This window comes from Cupressus sempervirens, chromosome 11 (genome assembly GCF_028749045.1).
Source record: "Cupressus sempervirens isolate cs-2001-9-10 chromosome 11, ASM2874904v1, whole genome shotgun sequence".
In the NCBI taxonomy this organism is placed as follows: Eukaryota; Viridiplantae; Streptophyta; class Pinopsida; order Cupressales; family Cupressaceae; genus Cupressus; species Cupressus sempervirens.
The window spans coordinates 103,034,277-103,055,939 of NC_143128.1; the positions used below are offsets into that span (position 1 = coordinate 103,034,277).

Genomic DNA, 21,663 nt, shown 5'->3' on the forward strand with positions numbered 1-21,663 from the left:
GTGTGCAAACAGGCACTTGGGTGAACCTGTTATGCCCTCATCTCGACAGAAGATACCCAACACAAGTAGAAAGGATGGAAGCTATGTTGCAAGTGATTATTTTACAAATTGGTGATATCAGATCTAAGTTAGTGTTCTTGTTAAACCAGCAATCTCCTTTACAGGCCCATTGATTAGATTAAGTAAATAGAACATTAACTAAACAACAATTTAATTGAAGGGGAATGGGTTCGATCTTGGTGCAAGGGCATCCTTGGGCTGTTGGCAATCTTGCATCTCCAAAAATATTTTTGCTTTATTTGTTGTTTTTCAGTTATTTGTCTGACAATTTGGTTCGGCGAACATTCGTTTTCTCTTTCCAGATTTTGTGGGCTTGGCTTCTTATTGTGGACCTATCATGGATTATTATCCTAAGTGCGCACAATTTAATGCTACAATTGGTATTAGTTTTGGCGAGGTTGTATATTTAAGAGTTAGCTCATGTGCTCTTGGATCTAGACAGTTGGAAAACATGTGGACCTATATCTAAGGTTGTCAAAGGTTTTATAATGAATTATGTATCTAGTCATTAATTCATTGAGGGTCAGTCCTATATTGTATAACATGTTTCTTATTATTGGAGATTGTGAACTCAAAACCGACCTGTGTTCTGATGGCTATATATGTAATGTCATTGTGTCTTGTATAGTATCGTTTGTGGGCAGAGCAAGAGGATAGCTGGAGAGTTGCAAGTTTTGTTTGTAATCTGGAATATGTATTGACTGTAATTGGGAAGGCCTTACAACCTGGCATGTATATGGTTTATTTGATGTAATTCAAGATCTGTTGTTAATAAAGAGAGTTTGTTTCAATTGTATCTTGTTTACTTCTGCTGTGTTGTAGTTTGCTGGGGACTTGGTATCTCCTTTGATGATATACCTGCCTTGTACTGCATCAAATCTTAAGACAATTAATTGTTGAAAGAAGAGGCATGGCTCTTCATAGTGCTCACCTCTCATCAAGAGGATGATAGGATATAAAATGTAGAAAGCGAGAAGGAGAAAGTTTACAGCCATATAAGAATACACAACAATATCAGCAAAAATACATACTAAGCAAAGACATTGATCAAGAAGCCACAATCTGAAAAAGGCATCAAAGCAGACTTCCAACTGATACTGTATTCAGCAATAGGATCCTTACAGCAGTACGAACTCCATGCAGACCCTGTCATAAATTCATATTGATTGATTTATTTATTATGCTAAAATTCTAACTATTACATAAACATATGTTGTTTTTATATATATAATGGATAATTATTAATAATTAAGCCTATGTTGATTGTCATATGTTATTGCTGATAGTTATGTCACCTATGGTGACAAGAAGCCACAATCTGAAAAAGGCATCAAAGCTGACTTCCTACTTATACTGCATTCAGCAATAAGATCCTTATAGCAGTACGAACTCCATGCAGACCCTGTCATAAATTCATATTCATTGGTTTATTTATTATGCTAACATTCTAACTATTATATATATATATATATATATATATATATATATATATATATATATATATATATGGATAATTATTAATAATTAAGCCTATGTTGATTGTCATATGGTATTGCTGATAATTATGTTACCTATGGTGACGATTATATTACCTTACGAGGATAAGTGTTTATCTATTCGAAACATACCTTTAGAGAGAGAGAGAGGTTCTAAGGTGTCAGAGAAGAATGGAAGGCTTGTAAGAAGGTCGTCCTAGTAGGACTATTGTGGCCTAGAACAAAGAGGGCATTTATGAGGGCCTTACAACCTTCGCCCAACTCCACAAGATGGCAATAGTTTTAGGGAAACGTGACATGATTGGGGAAATTAGGTACAAGTTCCCAAGCAAGAGGGTTGTGGTAGATAGCGACTCTTAGACTTGGTGTAGAAAGGCTTTGATGGACTCATCATGTTCAAGGATCGTATTATTGGGTAAGATGTAGCTCTAACCATAATTTCATGCTATCGTGAATTTTGGGCAACTTCTAGAGAAACTAGGAAGGGGAGATTAAAATTTCTATCAGAGCATCTTTTTAGCTATCTACAAAAGGTAGTTGATGCAAACTAGCCAAAGGGCTCAAAGGGCTTTGGGAAGAAAAAGAAGGAAGCTTACATCCACCATAAGTAAACAAAAGAGCAATTAGTTGAGGGCCTTCATGGAACAAACTGCATAAACCACTCAAACTCTCATGGAATAGTAGGAGAGGAATGAAAGAACCAACTCCTCCTTCAAGCCATTCAAAATATAAATAGTAACCTTTCTCTTGAAAGGGGTACTAACTTAGACCACTTCGAGAGTAATGATAATGCCTCCCTTGAGGATCCAACCCTAGGCTAACAAAACCTCCCTTTCTATGTAGGGAGGAACATATGGAAGGAGAAACAAGCATTCCACCCATAGATCATGTTGATGAGATTGTAAAAAGGTCTTTTTTTAGATTGTGATGCCGAAATGAAAGCTACTTGTTATAAGAAAAAAAATGGACATACAGAGATGGACCTAAATGAGATAATACTTAGTAGCTTTTCAAAATCAGGAAAAATCATGTCATGTTAATGGGTTGAAAAGTTAGACATGTATCTTTCATTAAGCTCCATGTTGCAGGATAATGCAATAAAACTTGTTGTGCTCTAGTTCACTGGAAGAACCCATGAGTCGTGGCACCGTGGCCTTATTACACAATGTCATCAATGCACAACTACTTATTGCAGATTTACTCAAAGTCATTAAGAGATTCGATTGAAAGGCATCCACAATGGTACTTAAAAGAATTAACTTAAGCAACAAGGAATAGTAGAAGGTTTTGTCGTCAAATTTCAATTTTTGGTCATGTTATTGGAAACCTCTCAAGAGACTTACTTATTTGAAAGATTCAATTAGAAGTATGGCGAGTGCATTGGACTCGACATACCTAGGAGAAGCAAATCAAAAGGCATTGAAATTTGAAGCCGACTCATCAATTTTTTTAACCTCCAACTCACATACTAGGTATCCTCGTAAAGATAAAACACGTAGTTGGGAAGGAAGTACATGCCTCCATTGTAATGAGGATTAGTAATCCAAACATTATGTCAAGATAGAATGCCCAAACCAAGGTGAATTAGAAAGAAGAATTTGTGTTTCAAATGTAAAGAACCATGGGTGTGTACCTGGAAAGGGAGGTTGAGCCGCCCATAAAATAAAGGTAACCACTAAGAAGGAGATCAAAGAAAAACCTAAACAAGAAGATAAGGTATGAAGATGAAGAACATGGAATGTTGGCCACCATCTCTCAAGCCTTTAACCATTGTCCATTTAGAATCAAAAGCACCCTCAAGGGACATAAGGGTATCACTCTAGTGAATGGTGGGCATCCCACAATCTCACTAATAGAAAGTAGTTGCAAGGATAAAGTTGCAAACTAAAAGCTTTAAAGCATGGTTCAAAATCTCGTTCTCTCCCATTTATCACCAAGACAAAAAATAATGTTCTCAGCAAATATCTAAGATAAATCGGCAGCATCTCGAGAAAATATCTGGAATTTTAAAAAATGACTTGAATATAATTATAAATGTATTTTTTTTCGCAAAATTCAATAAGGATATGCATCTAATGAGTCAGTAAATGATTAAACAAACCAAACAATTTGATCTCTCTCTCTCTCTCTCTCTCTCTCTCTCTCTCTCTCTCTCTCTCTCTCTGTATATATATATGCAATATGGAATGAAATTGCATCCTCATGTGGAATGTTGGAGGCTGGCAGCCATATTCAAAGACTTAGAACTCTAAAGCAAACTAGAAATATTAAAATGTCTTTGTAAAATGATAAGCAAATATAAATGTCAAGTAAAATATGAAATTCATCTATATCTTCCTCTTCCCCTTCCCACTAAAAAGAAAAAGTATTTAAAAAACTTGTGAATCCGGATTTTCTTGAAAAATCCTTTTCAGTCTGCTCTGAACCCACTTCAAATCCCCTTGTGATTGATTTTCAAGGCTGCCAATAACTATTTCTCTTTGCCAAAACCCTTCTCTCCTCCAAACACTCAAAATTGCAAAATAAGCAATGAATGGGCAAGTCATTGGGCGTTCCAATTTTACTGGTGCCACTCAAGAGAAGTAGTTAAGGTATCACAAGAAGTTTGTGATTTATCGCAGAAAGTGGCCAACTTCTCAGAGAGATTTTAATCTATGCCTAAAAGTTTAAAGGATTCGCAACAGCGAAGACCACAAGATCTTTGGTTAGATTTACTAAAACAATTTGCCAAGTAGAAGTCGTAGTAGGGAAACACTTCGTTAAAGAAGATTTTCTATATAGTACCATTAGACCTCCAATTCGGCACCCCTTGGATGTACTCGTTGGGTTGCTTCATGTTTGATCTTGTGAACTTGAAAATTCACTACAAACATGAATGACAAGAATCACCTCGGAAGGGTTTCCCAATGGATCCTTGAAAGTAGTCCTTTCCCAAGGAATGGAAAGGATTTTTAGACATGGGCAAGGAGAGTGGATTGCTCAATGTATGATTCTTGTTGAAATCTCCACCTATGGCGAAATAATCCACATTGACATCAACACATCTTGAGCAAATATAAAAAAACAATTCAATGACACTCATTAGGGGTATCCCCAAAAATAGGTTTCTAGCATGCAATAAAATTGGAAGAGGGAGTGAAACTTGTGATCGCCGCACCCTACAGACACCCCTACAAGGTCAAACAAGAGATTGACAAAATTATTATCTACTAGAAATGGGTCATATTCAAGCTAGTTCCATTCCCTTTGCATCATCTATACTTGTAGTACTAGTCAAGAAGATGGAGGTACTATGGGAATGTGTATAGACTATATGGATCTAAACAAAAAAGAACAAAGAACCTTGATGAGTTGATTGACGAATTCAATGGAGCTAGGCGCTTCTTCAAAATTGACTTATAATCATGGTATCATCAAATAAGGACGAGAAAAGAAGACATTCCTAATTTTTCTTTATAATGTTAATATGGGTATTTTGAGTTCTTAGCCCTACCTTTTGATTAACAAATGCTCGAGCAACATTCTAGTTGTTTATGAATCATATATTTCGGAAACAACTAAGGAAGTTCCCACTCATATTTTTGGATGACATTCTAATCTACAACAAGACATGGGAGTAACATTTATAATTTATTGAGGAAGTTTAAACATTTTTGAAGAAGAACCACTGTATGCTAAAGCTTCAAAATGTGAGTTTTCCCTGGAGGAGATTGTTTACCTAGGCACCAAGATTAATGCACAAGGAAGTGTAGATGAATGGAGGATCAAAACCATTAAGGAATGACGACAACCCAAAACCCTAACACAACTAAGGGGCTTTGTGAGACTTTGCAGTACTATTGACACTTTGTAAAATGATTCTCTGAAATAGCTGCACCACTCATGAACTTGACCAAAAAAGGGGCCCTTGTGTGGAGTAAGTGTCCCAACACACTTTTGAAAGACTAAAGGAAGCAATTAGCTCATGCCCTGTTCTAGCAATCCCTAATATAACAATGTCCTTTAAATGCTAGTGTGATGCTTTTAACGAAGGAATTGGAGCTATTCTTATGCATAATAAGTATCCCATTGCATTTGAAAGCCATTAGTTCATTAGAATGGAGAAGTACGATTTTATATATGAGAAACAAATATTGGCCATAATGCATGGCTTGGCCAGATTCAGATTGTACTTGTAAAAAATTTCGATGTCAAGACAAATTATAATAGCATAAGCTCAATGAATTAGAAAGGATCTAAATGTTTGCGAATTGTTTTGAGTAAGAAAAATACAAGCTTACAATTTTGATTTGAATATGTCAAAGGGATGGATGATAAAGTAGCATGAAATATCCCAAATCGATATTTACCTGTTTTCTTTCTCAAAATAATATTTAGAACATAAACATATGAAGATGCATTACAAACCAATAATATACACTAGTAAATTCTCATAAAGTACCTTAAAATATGTTTTGCATTATACCTTAGCAATACAATAACTAACATTCAAAATCCAATCTTAAACACAGTTTTACAACTAGATTGGAATATTAAGGAAAAAAACCTGTAAGCACATGCGAGACACCCGATGTGACGTCTCCACGAACAATGGGCTTGCATCCACTATCTACTGGCATGAGGGGCTGCATCCTCACGCTGGATGAAAGCTGAAGCTTTCTGAATAACTCTCACAAGAGAGAAACTGAAATCAGAATCATAAACCAAGCATGTCGAATGAATGAGTCTCTCTCCTTTTTAATCCCCAAAGTTGTGACTCCTCGATTCGCTTCTTGTATTTTTGTCTTATCTCTCCTTGTCACTTTTAACCCACTTTATAATACTAAATTGACCTTTTATAATTTTAATCCACGCTTTCATAGTCAATTTTAATATTATATGAATGTCTTTAAATTTTCTAATGTCCCAAAAAGGGGACATGACATAGAAGGGGCTTTCTCTAAACGACTTCATTTAAACACAATAATAGATGTTGGAGATTGGAAAAATGATATCATTGTAGAGTATGGAAAAGACATATAGGCCTATCAGATACTGGAAGGGAATTTGCCAAATGGAGAGTACAAAGTAGTAGAAGATCCTATATGAGGATAAGATATTCCTTGTGTCCAACATAAGGATGAAGGATTGAATCATTAAGGAGAACCAAAATAACCTATGAGAAAGCCGCTGAGGGCATAATAAAACCTACAAGCAAATATGAGATATTTTTTGAAAAAGGCCTTAAGAGAGATGTCTTGAACCATGTGGAAGAATCAATGTTCTGCCAAAGAAACAAAACCAAACAAAGCCACCAAATAGGTGTGTTATAGGTGAGGGTTTTCGTTGCATGGTCCATAGTTGGAAAACTCGTCGAAGCCAAAAACTTGCCAACGCCTAAAAAGCAAATTCAGGGAAAACTCAGCTAGTTTTTGTCAAAAATTTGGGACTTAAAAATTGCTAAAATTTAATTAGAAATGCATTTTTTTGCTGAATTCAAAGAGAAGATGCATTCAATGAGTCAATAAATGAGAACACAAAAGAAACAAGCTTATTCTAGGTATATTAAAAATTTTGAACACAAAGTGAGTACAAAATCACATTCTTATGAGGAATATTGATGGCTGGAAGCAAATAAATAAATAATATATGTAAAACTAAAGTAAATACATCTTTCCAAGTCCATCTTCCTCTTCTTAGCTCTAGTAAAAACAAAGGGAGAGGTAGAACTAGAGGGTAGAGTCCTCGAAGTCTGCATTGGGAATGATTGTACCCCCACTCTATTTGCTTGACACAGTTTGTGGCTCGTTCTCCATCTTGGATGTAGCTTTGCTTCTAGCTTCTTTTGGCACTAGCAATGTCTACTCATTCAACTCAATGTCATCTAGTGTGAAACCAAATCTACCCTGTTCTCAATAGCCTGCCTCTTCAAATCATTGATGCCATTCTCTTCAAAAACTTTGCTCCAAATCTGCCTCAAGTCTGATTCAAAATGATAGAAATTAGTCTGCAAGTGTTTGGAAGCCTGTTTTGATTTGAATATGTCAAAGGGATGGATGATAAAGTAGCATGAAATATCCCAAATCGATATTTACCTGTTTTCTTTCTCAAAATAATATTTAGAACATAAACATATGAAGATGCATTACAAACCAATAATATACACTAGTAAATTCTCATAAAGTACCTTAAAATATGTTTTGCATTATACCTTAGCAATACAATAACTAACATTCAAAATCCAATCTTAAACACAGTTTTACAACTAGATTGGAATATTAAGGAAAAAAACCTGTAAGCACATGCGAGACACCCGATGTGACGTCTCCACGAACAATGGGCTTGCATCCACTATCTACTGGCATGAGGGGCTGCATCCTCACGCTGGATGAAAGCTGAAGCTTTCTGAATAACTCTCACAAGAGAGAAACTGAAATCAGAATCATAAACCAAGCATGTCGAATGAATGAGTCTCTCTCCTTTTTAATCCCCAAAGTTGTGACTCCTCGATTCGCTTCTTGTATTTTTGTCTTATCTCTCCTTGTCACTTTTAACCCACTTTATAATACTAAATTGACCTTTTATAATTTTAATCCACGCTTTCATAGTCAATTTTAATATTATATGAATGTCTTTAAATTTTCTAATGTCCCAAAAAGGGGACATGACATAGAAGGGGCTTTCTCTAAACGACTTCATTTAAACACAATAATAGATGTTGGAGATTGGAAAAATGATATCATTGTAGAGTATGGAAAAGACATATAGGCCTATCAGATACTGGAAGGGAATTTGCCAAATGGAGAGTACAAAGTAGTAGAAGATCCTATATGAGGATAAGATATTCCTTGTGTCCAACATAAGGATGAAGGATTGAATCATTAAGGAGAACCAAAATAACCTATGAGAAAGCCGCTGAGGGCATAATAAAACCTACAAGCAAATATGAGATATTTTTTGAAAAAGGCCTTAAGAGAGATGTCTTGAACCATGTGGAAGAATCAATGTTCTGCCAAAGAAACAAAACCAAACAAAGCCACCAAATAGGTGTGTTATAGGTGAGGGTTTTCGTTGCATGGTCCATAGTTGGAAAACTCGTCGAAGCCAAAAACTTGCCAACGCCTAAAAAGCAAATTCAGGGAAAACTCAGCTAGTTTTTGTCAAAAATTTGGGACTTAAAAATTGCTAAAATTTAATTAGAAATGCATTTTTTTGCTGAATTCAAAGAGAAGATGCATTCAATGAGTCAATAAATGAGAACACAAAAGAAACAAGCTTATTCTAGGTATATTAAAAATTTTGAACACAAAGTGAGTACAAAATCACATTCTTATGAGGAATATTGATGGCTGGAAGCAAATAAATAAATAATATATGTAAAACTAAAGTAAATACATCTTTCCAAGTCCATCTTCCTCTTCTTAGCTCTAGTAAAAACAAAGGGAGAGGTAGAACTAGAGGGTAGAGTCCTCGAAGTCTGCATTGGGAATGATTGTACCCCCACTCTATTTGCTTGACACAGTTTGTGGCTCGTTCTCCATCTTGGATGTAGCTTTGCTTCTAGCTTCTTTTGGCACTAGCAATGTCTACTCATTCAACTCAATGTCATCTAGTGTGAAACCAAATCTACCCTGTTCTCAATAGCCTGCCTCTTCAAATCATTGATGCCATTCTCTTCAAAAACTTTGCTCCAAATCTGCCTCAAGTCTGATTCAAAATGATAGAAATTAGTCTGCAAGTGTTTGGAAGCCTGTTTTCCCCCTCTTAGCAAAATAAAAGTGAATATTGCAAAATGAAAATTATTTGGGCCTTTTGTTGTTATAAAACTATGACCAATTTTTTAAGAAAAAATTGACAAGTACTCGACAAGTTTTTTGTGAAAAATGCAGCAAGTTTTTTGGCACCAGTGAAACTCGCCAGGCCAGAAAACTCGATCAGTTTTTGCAACTTGGACAGTACTCTACCAGTAGTCCATCTATAGTTGCACCAAAAGATTGGCCCTATCAATGCCTGATACAACCACTAGACATAGAACACAAGAGGCAATTAAACCATGTCACGAATCCCAAAGGGTAATGTTAGCAGCTAGTCTAATAATCCATCACTCAATGTTACCTGAGGAGATTCAAACCTACGACCAAGCATTGATACCACTTGTTACCGGCTAGGGTTGTTGCACCAAAAGATTAGCTTGTCAATGCCCGATACAACCACTAGACATACAGAGCATAGGAGGTGGTTAAACCATGTCACGAATCCCGAAGGGGAATGTTGGTGGTTAGTTCAACAATAGGTCTTTTACAACTCTTGCCTGTACTATAAAAAACATGGGCAAGTATCTCCATGGACTTCATAACAAAGTTACCTAAAGTTCAGGGGAAGGATTGCAGCTATATGGTGGTAGATGGCTCACCAAATAGACACAATTTTTGAAAATATCTACTGAACATCAAGTTCCACAAATGGTTAAAATATTCTTCAGATAAATCTTCAAATTTCATGGTATTCTAAGGAACATTGTTGGTGACCAGGACGTCAGTTTCTTTAGTCTATGTTGGCAAGACCTTTTTTTTATTAGTAGTAACAAAACTTACAGCTAACACAAGTTACCACCCTCAAATAGATGGGAAAACAGAAATTGTTAACAAGTGGATAGAGGGGTACCTGAGGAATTATGTTATTGGCCAATAAAATGCATCGATAAATGGTTACATCTTGGTGAATATTGCTACAACACTACTCATCACATTTCAATCAAACAAGTCCTTTCATAGCATTGCATCAATACGAACTAATTACCTTTCAGAAGTTGATTTCACAAGAAAGCTGAGTACTGGGGGCAAAATATTTCATTCAACTAAGTATGAACATAAGCAACACCCTTAAAGACAACTCATATCTTGCAGAAATCAACAAAAAAGTTTATGCAGATTGAAACTGCACTGAAAGGTCATTTGAAATTGGAGAATTAGTATTACTATTCTTGCAGTTATAGCCATATCAGCTCCATCAAGCTAAGGAAAGCGGAGAAACTAAAGACCCAACTCTATGCACCATATAAAATCCTGCGGCAAATAGGTGAAGTAGCTTAGGAATTGGAGTTATCTGAGAACAACTATATCCACAACATCTTTCGTGTATCTCGATTGAAGAAAGTGCTAGGGCAACAAGTCACCCATGTGTGGAGTTACTCCTATTTGATGATGAAAGAGAAGTGATTGAGGGATAAGTTTATGCCTGAATTCTTGATCTCATGGAAGGGCCTACCTAAGGAAAATGCTACGTGAGGAGAGGAGATCTTCAATCATCCAAACATGAATTGCTTGAGGACAAATCAATCTTGGAAGGGCATACTCTCATGTTGCTGTCTCAATAGAACATTCCAAATATAAGTGGAAACATTGGAAGTCATGTTACAAGTGATTAATTTACAAACCGGCGATATCAGATCGAAACCAGTGATCTCCTTTACAAGCCCAGCAATTAGATTTATAAAAAAAAAGCAACAACTAAATTACATTTTAATTAAAGGGAAGAGGCACGATCAAGGATTTAGGCAATTAGTCAATTAATTGGGGAAAGGAGAGGCATGTCTATTCACAATGGTTGCCTCCCCTCAAGAGGATGATAAGATATAAAATGTAGAAGGCAAGGAGGAGAAAGAGAAATAAAAACAGCAGTTATTTTTACAAGATCTGAGAATATACAGCAATATCAATAGAAATGCATACTCAGCAAAGACAGATATCAAGAAGCCATGATTTGAACGAGGCATAAATTCATATTCTTTGGAATATTTGTTATGCTAACGTTCTTACTATTACATAAACATATGTTGATTATATACATAAAATCAATAATGATCAAGTCTATGTTGATTGCCATATATTAGGGGTTTGTAAGAATCCTGTCCTAGTAAGTCCATTGAAGCCTAGGACAAAGAGAGCACCACTTGCAAAGTCAAGTAATTCCTTATAACCCCCGCCTGAAACCACAAGACGGCAACTATGAACAGGGAGACAACAGATGATTAGAGATGGCAGATACAAGCTGCTAAGCAAGAAGATTGGGATGGACAAACACTCTTAGGCTTGGTGCTTGTAACTTAATTATATACTATGGTTTGAATGACTACTGATTTGTTATACGTGTATATTGCATTTGTTTCTTTCATGTTGTGATTGTAGGATCGAAGTCTAGGATAGTATTATTAAGGAAAGATTTATTGGTTAGGATACATTGTGGTCAGATAGATTGTTTCAACTTCGAGTGCAACCTATTCCAACATTATACCCAAATGCTATGCATTGTTGACAGTGCATGAGCCCTTGATAGACTTTAAGATCATCATATAACTGCTTGATGAATGTTTGGTTCCATTTTTCCAATCAACTATTAATATATTGTATCCATACTTATGGAAAGATTTATTCTGTTCATACACAGTTTCCACAATTGACTGGGTATTTGTAATTGCATTTGGAGCAACAGATCACTCGAGACATGTTAATTAGGTGCATTTTACACTAACAATGTTGAAGGCTGTGACTAGATTTCAATATCAACTTCTTGTCACGTTGAACAGAAAGTTGCAGTAATACCAATAATTTCTACAAGCCATGTTTTTCTCCTCACTCTTGTTCTTGTTTTAATTTTTACCTTTAACTGAAGGATGCTAACTTGGTGTGTTTAGTGGCACAAAAAAGCTCTGACCATGGCTGAAGTTAAATGAAGTGGACAAGTCTCAAATTTGTGGACCATGAAAGGGGCCCACAATCTGTCCCTATATTCTATTGATATTTTCACCGCCTCAGGATTTGTTACTGACACAATGGCTGCTTGTGTCCTCACTTTCTGTAATGTGTTGATCAAAGCTAGGGCTACATTTATCTCCCTTCCAACCTTTGGCTGAATGGCACAATTATATGTTATTGTCAAGGATCTATGTAATTAATGCCTACACTCATCGAGGTCGTGATTATCATAAATGATAGATCTTGCGGTTGGTGGTGGTATGATGTGCTTTCAAAGTGGTGTCCCTTTAACCATGGCTTCCACTTCCTAATGCTATTTAGATGCAATTGTAAACGGTGGTATTAGAAAAAGATGAAAAACAAATGTTGGAAATCCTAGCATTAAAATTTAAAAATACAAAAATTGCAGATGGTTTTTCAATGTAGAATGCTAGATTTTCTCCATTAATTCAAATGGACGTGAAACAAATCTAGAAATGTAATCACTACTTTAATTAAGAAATGTATAAGAAATTTAGTTCTAATGCTTGATAAGTAATTCAAAATTGAACTTTGGTAATTCCCAAGAGTCCCTCTTTGCTGGCCCAAACACAAATCTCACTCACACCTTATTCACTCTGAAAGTCTTCTTCTCTGTTAGTAGTTCCTTTGCAAAGATACTGGGTGTTTCAAATGGCACCATTGCTCCACAACCACACACAAAGATGTTCTCAATGCTGCTGGAGCAAACCTATGCCAAGCACAAAAATTTATTGGTTTTTAAAAAAATTGTAAACATAACGAAACATGCCCTTAACTTTGGTTTTGTTGCTTTGTAGTGTTGCCAAAAAATGATTCCATTCTCAAATACGCACTCAAATGCTGCAAACAAAAAAAAACTAACGTTTGGAGGGTTGCAAATGCAGAAAACTCCGTCCTACTAATGCTATGTACCTTGCCAAAGCATTCATGTCAAAACTTCAAAGTTTGCAGAAATTTCTCTTGAAAAATAGTGAAGTCATGAGCTCAATGGAGTTTGAATGCATTTATGATTGAAAGGAGTGCCCAATTGCAGTAAAATAGACCTTGAAAGTGCCATTTTTTCAATGTTACAGCACATTATTTGGTGTCTGTGCATTTGGATGTGCCTGCTACATTGTCAAAGCCTAGTCCATGTATATGTAACGCCCGGCTAGGGAATCCAAGAGAAATCAACCTAACATGTCACTATATTTACTAAACAATTTTTTTTTTCCCTTAATAGTTTATACAACATCAGTGATAACAATGCAAAAGTAGTATAATAAATACACATCACATACACATAAGCAATACAAATACAAATTACATTTTTCAAGGGTTCCTTGATGTTGAATCTTGTATGTTGAAGTTTTATTAATTTAGATAAACGTCAAATACATCAACTCATAAATGAATATAAAAATACAACTAATGCCATAACGTATACTCAATGACATAACATCCACTACACAATCCACTGGGTATGTAATAATATTCAAGTACAAATATAATAGATTGTCCCATAAGGAACTCAAATGATACAAGATACATGATAAAAAACATGTAAAGATAAACACAAGTCTCCAACAAGAAGAATCAATAAGGAGGTACAATTGCTACAGGAACATTCAACATTGGTTTAAGTTTGTTCGAAATATCAATGGTATCACATGGAACCTAAATGGCCTACTCCCACCGTGCGGAGGAGATAACGTTAGGCCTCACACAGATAATTAAATACATAAATACTATAGGGAACATAAGATGCATATGGGGAAGTATCATCACATGAATTAACTCTATGGTTACCTTGACACTCTCTTAGGACCTTGGCCCCCTAGTGGCTATGTGTGGCATGAGTATTCTTTCATACAGACAAGACCTACTAACTATGCAAGACCTCGATCAAGCATATTCTCCCACTCCCATCCTAGCATGTACTAGCACTCGAGGTATGTGCAAGGAACACAATTATCTTATTAATATTTTAACCCAATCCCAAAGTTTATTAAATTATCACTTATTAAGTCAACTTACAATGAGCTTCCTTGACTACCACTTAGGGCACTCACCCCCATTGGTCCATTAAAAAGAAAACAAAGAGAAGATTAAACTAATTCCACAAAAGACTCAAACAATAATAATGTAACTCACCAAAGTAAAGTAATGTAGCATGGGAAAGCATATTACATCTATACAAGAATCCATTGTCCATCCCAATACGACTCCAAATATCATCCATCCCATAATGGATATCTCATAATCATAATAACAATCTGCAAAGTCTCATAACATGAGAATAATGATAATCCAACATCAATATGATCCACTTCCAACACAGTTCATAATCCATAACCATCCAAACCATAGAGAACATAGAGTAACATAATCCATAAAGATAATTATTCAGAATATAGAACTACATAATAGGTAAAACAAGGTGACCAAGTAAGATAGACTTAAACAAAATAATGGTTGTCACCCCCTTTTGGTTAAAAGGCAAAATGATCCAATCAAGTGTCGTTCCAATACCGCACATGGACTAACTGAGACATAAAAATGGTTATACTTTTCTTGTAGAAATAAACTCCAAAGCCTTTGGATCTTAAATCCTAAGGGTCAATTGAACCCCCTAATATCCACCATAAAGATGCATCATAAACACATATAAGGAATCACATTATTTAGAGTAGAGAACTACATAATAGGTAAAACAAGGTGACCAAATAAGATAGATTTAAACAAAATAATGGTTGTCACCCCCTTTTTGTTAAAAGGCAAAATGATCGAAACAAGTGTTGTTACAATACCACACATGGACTAACCGAGACATAAAAATGGCTATACCTTTCTTGTAGAAATAAACTCCAAAGCCTTCAGATCTTAAATCCTAAGGGTCAATTGAACCCCCAAATATCCACCATAAAGTTGCATCATAAACACATACAAAGAATCACATTAATAATGCAACTATAGTTTTGCAACCAAATTCAAGTTATGTTCTGAAGTCTGAAATCCGTTTGACTATAAAGGGCATATAAGTATAATTAGATCCTTCATGCGTATTAATTATCCCCAAATAAAACCTTAAATAAGCTTCAATTTCCCGATCTCTATCACTAACCCCTTCTCATTTCATTGTCGAAGTGTCGTTACAAGAGCTTTAGTTCTCATAATTTAGAATCATAGATATTTAATTCTCAATCAAATTTTTCCCATTCATAAGAACCCAAACAAATATTTCAGCAAAATCTGAATTTAGTATTTAAATAAGTATTAAGGCAAGAGCCTACAACCAATGTAACATTGGTATTGGGGTATGTCAGGACAAGTTTTCGGAACGCGGGGAAAATGGGTTTCCTTTTTGGGATGGCGAGGGGATGGCCAGAGGACAAGGCAGGGAAGGGTGTTGTATAGTATACATATAGAACTTGAAATTCTAGTTATGAAATAATGTTTCAGTAGAACATACAAAATTAAAATAGAGCATACCCAATAGCAACTTTCAAAAATCAAAATTAAAATAGAAATTCAATTACCCATCCTAGCGGCAGCATGGTTGCGGAATGGCAGAGGTGGGGTTACTTGGGTAGTCAAGTACCCGGTGCGGGGACGTCTTGGGGACGGGTACTTAGAGGTTTGGGAGGGGTGTGTGAGTCCCCTTGTTACACTGCCTACAACATAATGGTAAATTGTGAACCTCTCATTTAGGAGGTCTTGGGTTCGAGTCTACTCGAGCCTAATATATAATACTTATAAAAAAGGAAAAATAACCTAGGCTACAATCGCATTACCTTTTAAAAAAATAATGATTAAGGAAAAATTCATATTCCGAAATAATAAATTCCCAAAATCCCCCTTTCAACTCTTAAATATTAAAGTGAATTAAATTTGATAAAGTTTATTTTATTTTCAAACTTATAATATTATTTTAATTTAAAAAATTGAATTGATTTGAATTTTAAAAATTAAATTCTAATATTAAATTGAATTTTATTTTGTAAATGGAATGCATTTATGATTGTAAGGAGTGCTCAACTGTTGTAAAATAGATCTTGGAATGCATTTTTTTCAATGTTTTCAACTTTACAGCACATTGTTTAGTGTCTGCATTTGGATGTTGCTGCTACATTGGCTTAGTCTGTGTAGCAAGTGAGTCCATGTATGACTCACTTGACCGGTTAGTTTATCTTTAATTTTTAATTGAATGTTGATCTTGACTATTTCAGGTTTTACCAAAAAAAATGCTCGACTTCTTGGATGCTCCTGTTCCATTTATTGTAAGTTTTGAAGTCCGTTCATGGTTTTGCAGTAGTTTCTGTGTTTGCTTTTAACTGACACATTATTTGAAATTCATCATTTAATAATCCTTGTAATGAAAACTCGTAGATGGCTAGTCCATTTGTAGAAATAAGGATGTCTTATCATATGTGGTAATGGGTGAGACAATTTTTTAATAGAAATTCCAAACTTGAAATATAACTGGGTAATTGTTCATTATAGACATGCTACCTTACTGCATACTCTTACATGAAAGCCTTTTTTAATCTAGCATCTTTGCACCGAGAAGAAGTTTTTATATGTTTGCCTGCTAGAAAGGTACTTGGTGTATGCCTATGATAACTGTTATTTTATTATATATACATGGAAAACTTTTCAAAATTTGAAAAGGTTAAATTTGTTTGGTACAATTTTAATTATAAAATTTCTTGTGATACTTTTCTTTGTCAACTTTCTTTTTGATTTTGATTGTTAATTTTTTTACAAGGTTGGTGTTCAACACAAGCCAAATGACGTGAGGCCTAAAGTTTCAAATCTTGTACGTGTGAATGTATACAAAGACCAGGTATGCAATTTTTACATTTTAACTTGTCTGTCAAATATAGACATGCTAATAGACTAGGGTTACATGGTGGGATTCAAAAACTGCAGAGAATTGTGTGTGCCAAGCTTATTAACATTCAGTCAACATATAAACTTTTATTTTTAATGAGCGGCTTTTTCCCCTGAAAATACTTTTAGCCTTGTTATATTCTTCAAGCTAATTCTTTGCAAATCATCGTTGTCTTGCTCAATTATCATGTGATTATATGCTCTTGTGGAAATTATAACTTCCCTGTAGATATTTTGGTCAATTTTTCTTTGAATATACTTTCCTTTATAATCTTAAGAGATCAAAAAATTTATGTCTATAAATTTTCCGTTTCTTTGGGAAATGACTATTAATTTTAAAACCAAATGTTTCAATATTGGTCATTTAATCTCTTAAAAATAGAGCCTTTCTTCTATATTGTATACATTGATTTAAAATTACATGTGGTATCAGAGCGAGTCAATGGGATTTTTAAAGTTTTGGTATTTTACAAAAAAAATATTTGGCCTCCTACATGGAATTTGTTTCATTAAAAAATCTGGAATTTTTTCAAAAAATTTAATTTATACTTCAATGAAAAAAAAATATTATTCTCGCATTTTGGTATCTAAAAAATTGTGTCTGTTCTGTTCTGGTCAATGGTAGGATTTCTTCTAGTTTGTGGCATTGCTTTCTGAAATCTGTGCAACCTTTTGCTCAGAGAGTTAATCTGTTTATGCAGTGAGATTTTAAATGCATTTCCACTAATGCTTTAGAGCCTTGAAATGGCCTGTTTACGCAGGATTGTGTTTTCTGTACTTGAGTTTTCTTCTATCTTTTTCTTTCTGTGTGATTTAACTATAGAAATTATGGATTTTTTCTGTTCATCCGCCTCTACTTGCGTTGGATTGTTTACTCCTCTGTGCAACGGGAAGGTTTTCTTGTTCTTGCTTATGGTTGTTTTTAGACTTTGGGTATGTTGTGTTTTATAACTTTTTCCTAAAAAAAATATTTTTGGGTTAGTTAATATTGGGTTCTATTATTTTTACTTATAACTTTTTCCTAAAAAAATTATTTTTGGGTTAGTTACTATTGGGTTCTATTATTTTTACCCCCCAAAAAATCTTTGTTGTGTTTCCTGATTTTTCTCCACAAAAAATCATGGAGGAGTTTTCTTGGAGTTCTCTCAAAAAACAAAAAGTTTTCCATGGGTGATTTTAGCATGACATCAAGGGTTTGGTGATTTTCTTTTCTCCACAAAAATTTTGGTTTCTTGCTGTTGTTTTTGGTCGCATCTGTGTTCATCTGCAAAATTTTTCAATGGTTCTAGCAATGGCATTGTGGCAAATCCTTTACTTTGAGATAATTGTTGCACTGTTCTGGTGGGCTTATATCATGTCATAACTTAGCGGCAGGTAAATCTTTGTAGATGCTCTAGCTTGGCTGTCAATTTATATGGATGCCATTTGATCAATAAGATGTCTTTCTTAGCAATTAATGAGGCTTATGGGCATGCAATTTATCTGGCTTTGTTATTTGCACAATTCTTGCAAATTAAATCCTGTCTTGATCAAACAACACAATGGATATGGCCTTCAAATTGCAATTTCCATTGATAGGGATACTCTACTTGAAAAAATTATTGACCCCAATACACCTTTTCAGATGTATTCTGAAATCGAGCCACATAATGATTGAATTGTGTGTAGTCATACCCAAGGAATTTTGGAGATTTTTAATAAACAAATATCTCCAAGCATTATTACATTTCTTTGCAGAATACATGTTCTTGGACTATATAGGTTGTGATTGTCTCAGCATATTTTGAAAATACCTGCCAAAAATATTTATATTAAATGATCAGGAATTCAAACTACTGATTTAGCTTCTAATTGTCTGAAATGGTTAGAGTACACAAAGTCTTAGGTCTTGAACACAAAATAAAATTCACATATTCTTTGTAAACACATGTAATGATGCTGTGAGTTGGTTGTACTAAAGATCGAAACTAGTCTGACTTTCAAGATGGAAATGCCTTCAAACATATCGTAGGATTGTGCAATGAATTCTCAAGAGGTGTGTTCCGTATACAATTTAATGTTGAAATTTGTGTGTCATAATAACACTGAACATAAGTTGGACGTTTTTCTCTGTCAGAATTTTTCAAATTTAAATGCTTTCAATGAAATGCTGCTGTGGTTAGAGCACAAGACATGGATGAGGCCCCTTAACCATTTAAGCGTTTTTCTAGTATTTATTTAAATGGTACTTAGCAGATTGCTATTTTAAACTGGATGAAGTCTTTACTCTTCTACGAATAAGCTGTACATTATTGGATTATTTTATCTTCAGATTTGAGTTTTAGTGCCAAGTACTTATGCTTGATAATGCCATTCCATGTTGAATATGCCTTTTCTAATATATATATATATATATAATATTTGTATTAATGGGTTTTTATTTTGTCTTACCTTCTAATTGCAATTAGAGAGTAAACTTTTGATCCTTCACAAGTTTAACTTGACCTTTTTGTTTTGTTTTACTATGTCTCATTTCCAGGTAAAGACAGGCTCAATGCCATCATTGCCTCGCCAGAAAGAGTTAGCATCAGCATTAGAACCTATTCATGCAAAATTGGCAATGGAGAACGAGTCAGCAGGAAGACACCCCGTGTACAAGTGCAATGAAGTGCAGGTGTTGTTCAAACTTCAAGGCTTTTTTAGCAGACCTAATTTACTCTTTTTCCCTTGAAAGTGAATGTGGACAAGTTGACAAATTTAAAATGCTAATTTACTAATAGAAAGGAAAGTAGTGAATTCATGTTGACAGAAGGTAAAATTTAGTTAGCCAAGCTTTTGCAAATGATTTGAAAAATCTCTTTTCTTCTGTATTGTGGCATATTTATGAAAGGCTATTTATGCTTTAATCTTTTAATTTCAATTATGGTGGTTTATCTTTCATGCCACTGCATTACAAGAAACTGCCAGGTGATTGTCTGGATCAATTTGTAAACTGCATATTGTCAAGGAATTAAGAGGGTTGGATAAAACAATTCAATACCCACATTGCTGCCAGCTTGCAAAGGAAAAAATTAACAAATATGTTGAAGGAAGACCTTTTGAAACTTTAATAAACGCAGTGTAAGAAAGTCTGAGCAAGGTTTACCCAGATCTATATTTCCGTACTTGGGAGTTGGGAATTTCCTTTGTACTTGAGACATCTAGTAATGTATTTAGACACAAGGGATTTTTCAATGGGAGCTTTATCTGTTGTTGCACAGAACTAAGTCATAAATATGTATATATAATATTTTTGTTCTTCTAGCCTCTGACTATAGTATTAACTGCATTTAATGCACTTCTACTTTTCAAACTTATAATGCCTTGTTTAGATGTTATTTATTAGTAATAGTCATTGATAATTTTACGTATTAGTCTCGTCCTGTCCAATTCTTTGAAATGTAGTTATTGTTGCTTACACTTCTCTTTTTGTACTGAAGTGTTAATAATACATTTTGTTGCAGGTGAAGGCAGCTGAAGATTTCCTTGCAATTCTCAGAACCTATTTAGAGTCATTTTGCTCAGACTTACGTTCACATACGATTACAAATGTGCAATCAAATAATGATAGGGTAAACTTTGAGTTCTTTGAGTGCATTTTAGTTTTTTGGGTTAGATGTCTCTTTAGTTAATTTGTCTTTCCTAATGAAATGTTTTGGCTATTACCTAAGATCAGGTTTTGGTTTTGCTCATATTTCTCAGGTTTCACTTCTTCTGAAGGATAGTTTCATAGATTCTTTTCCTAGCAGAGATCAACCATTTATAAAGGTACTTGTAACCCTATTGAGTAATATACAGTGTTTTTCTGTATCATGTTTTAAACCTCTTTTGATGCATCACATCTTTTTGCTGAGCAAGTCCTTGAATTCTAGTTTATGGCTCATACATCATCCTCCATTTTACCAACCATGAATATTTCACATGGAAAACAACATATTTGCATTGCACATAGCTTATAGCTAATTAGAGGTACTGTGGCAGGTATCTCTATGTTTTATCCATTTTTTCTCCTTTCCCTCTTCATCATCCCAATGATGGATCACAGAGCGTGATCTGAAATGGTGATGGAAAAACTTAACTGACACGGTTGAATCCAGAATTATCACTGGATTTTATTTTACTGCAAGTGTTTGTGGGAACTAGGGAGGAATTTCCTTAAAAGCACCTCACAGGCATTAGAGGATAGAAATCAACTTTCACAGTCACTTTGAAGATTGAATTGTTATCTATCTAATCCATGTGAGGTTCGTTGAAGGCATTATGCAACTTTACTTAACTTCATGCTTTTCGATATTGACCCTCTAACCAAGATACCAAATTGGGGACATTGCATAGCATATGGCATAATAGATTTACGTCAACTGTAATTTTGCTCATCTATGGTCATGCAGGCAGCAGTGTAGAGAGTACATGCACAGACTTTTTATCTTGTACGTTTAATGAAGCATTTCTAAATGTTTCCT

General features: G+C 34.7%; 1 protein-coding gene across 1 annotated transcript in view; it reads left to right on the plus strand.

Moving 5' to 3' along the window:
- LOC149528413 (DENN (AEX-3) domain-containing protein) overlaps positions 1–21,663 on the plus strand; it is an 80,783-nt gene that overhangs the window by 58,689 nt on the left and 431 nt on the right. The window contains exons 14-18 of the mRNA XM_089809495.1: positions 16,519–16,569; positions 17,058–17,135; positions 19,701–19,835; positions 20,665–20,772; positions 20,903–20,968. Coding sequence (XP_089665621.1) covers positions 16,519–16,569; positions 17,058–17,135; positions 19,701–19,835; positions 20,665–20,772; positions 20,903–20,968 — 438 coding nt within the window. The remainder of the gene's footprint in view (positions 1–16,518; positions 16,570–17,057; positions 17,136–19,700; positions 19,836–20,664; positions 20,773–20,902; positions 20,969–21,663) is intronic.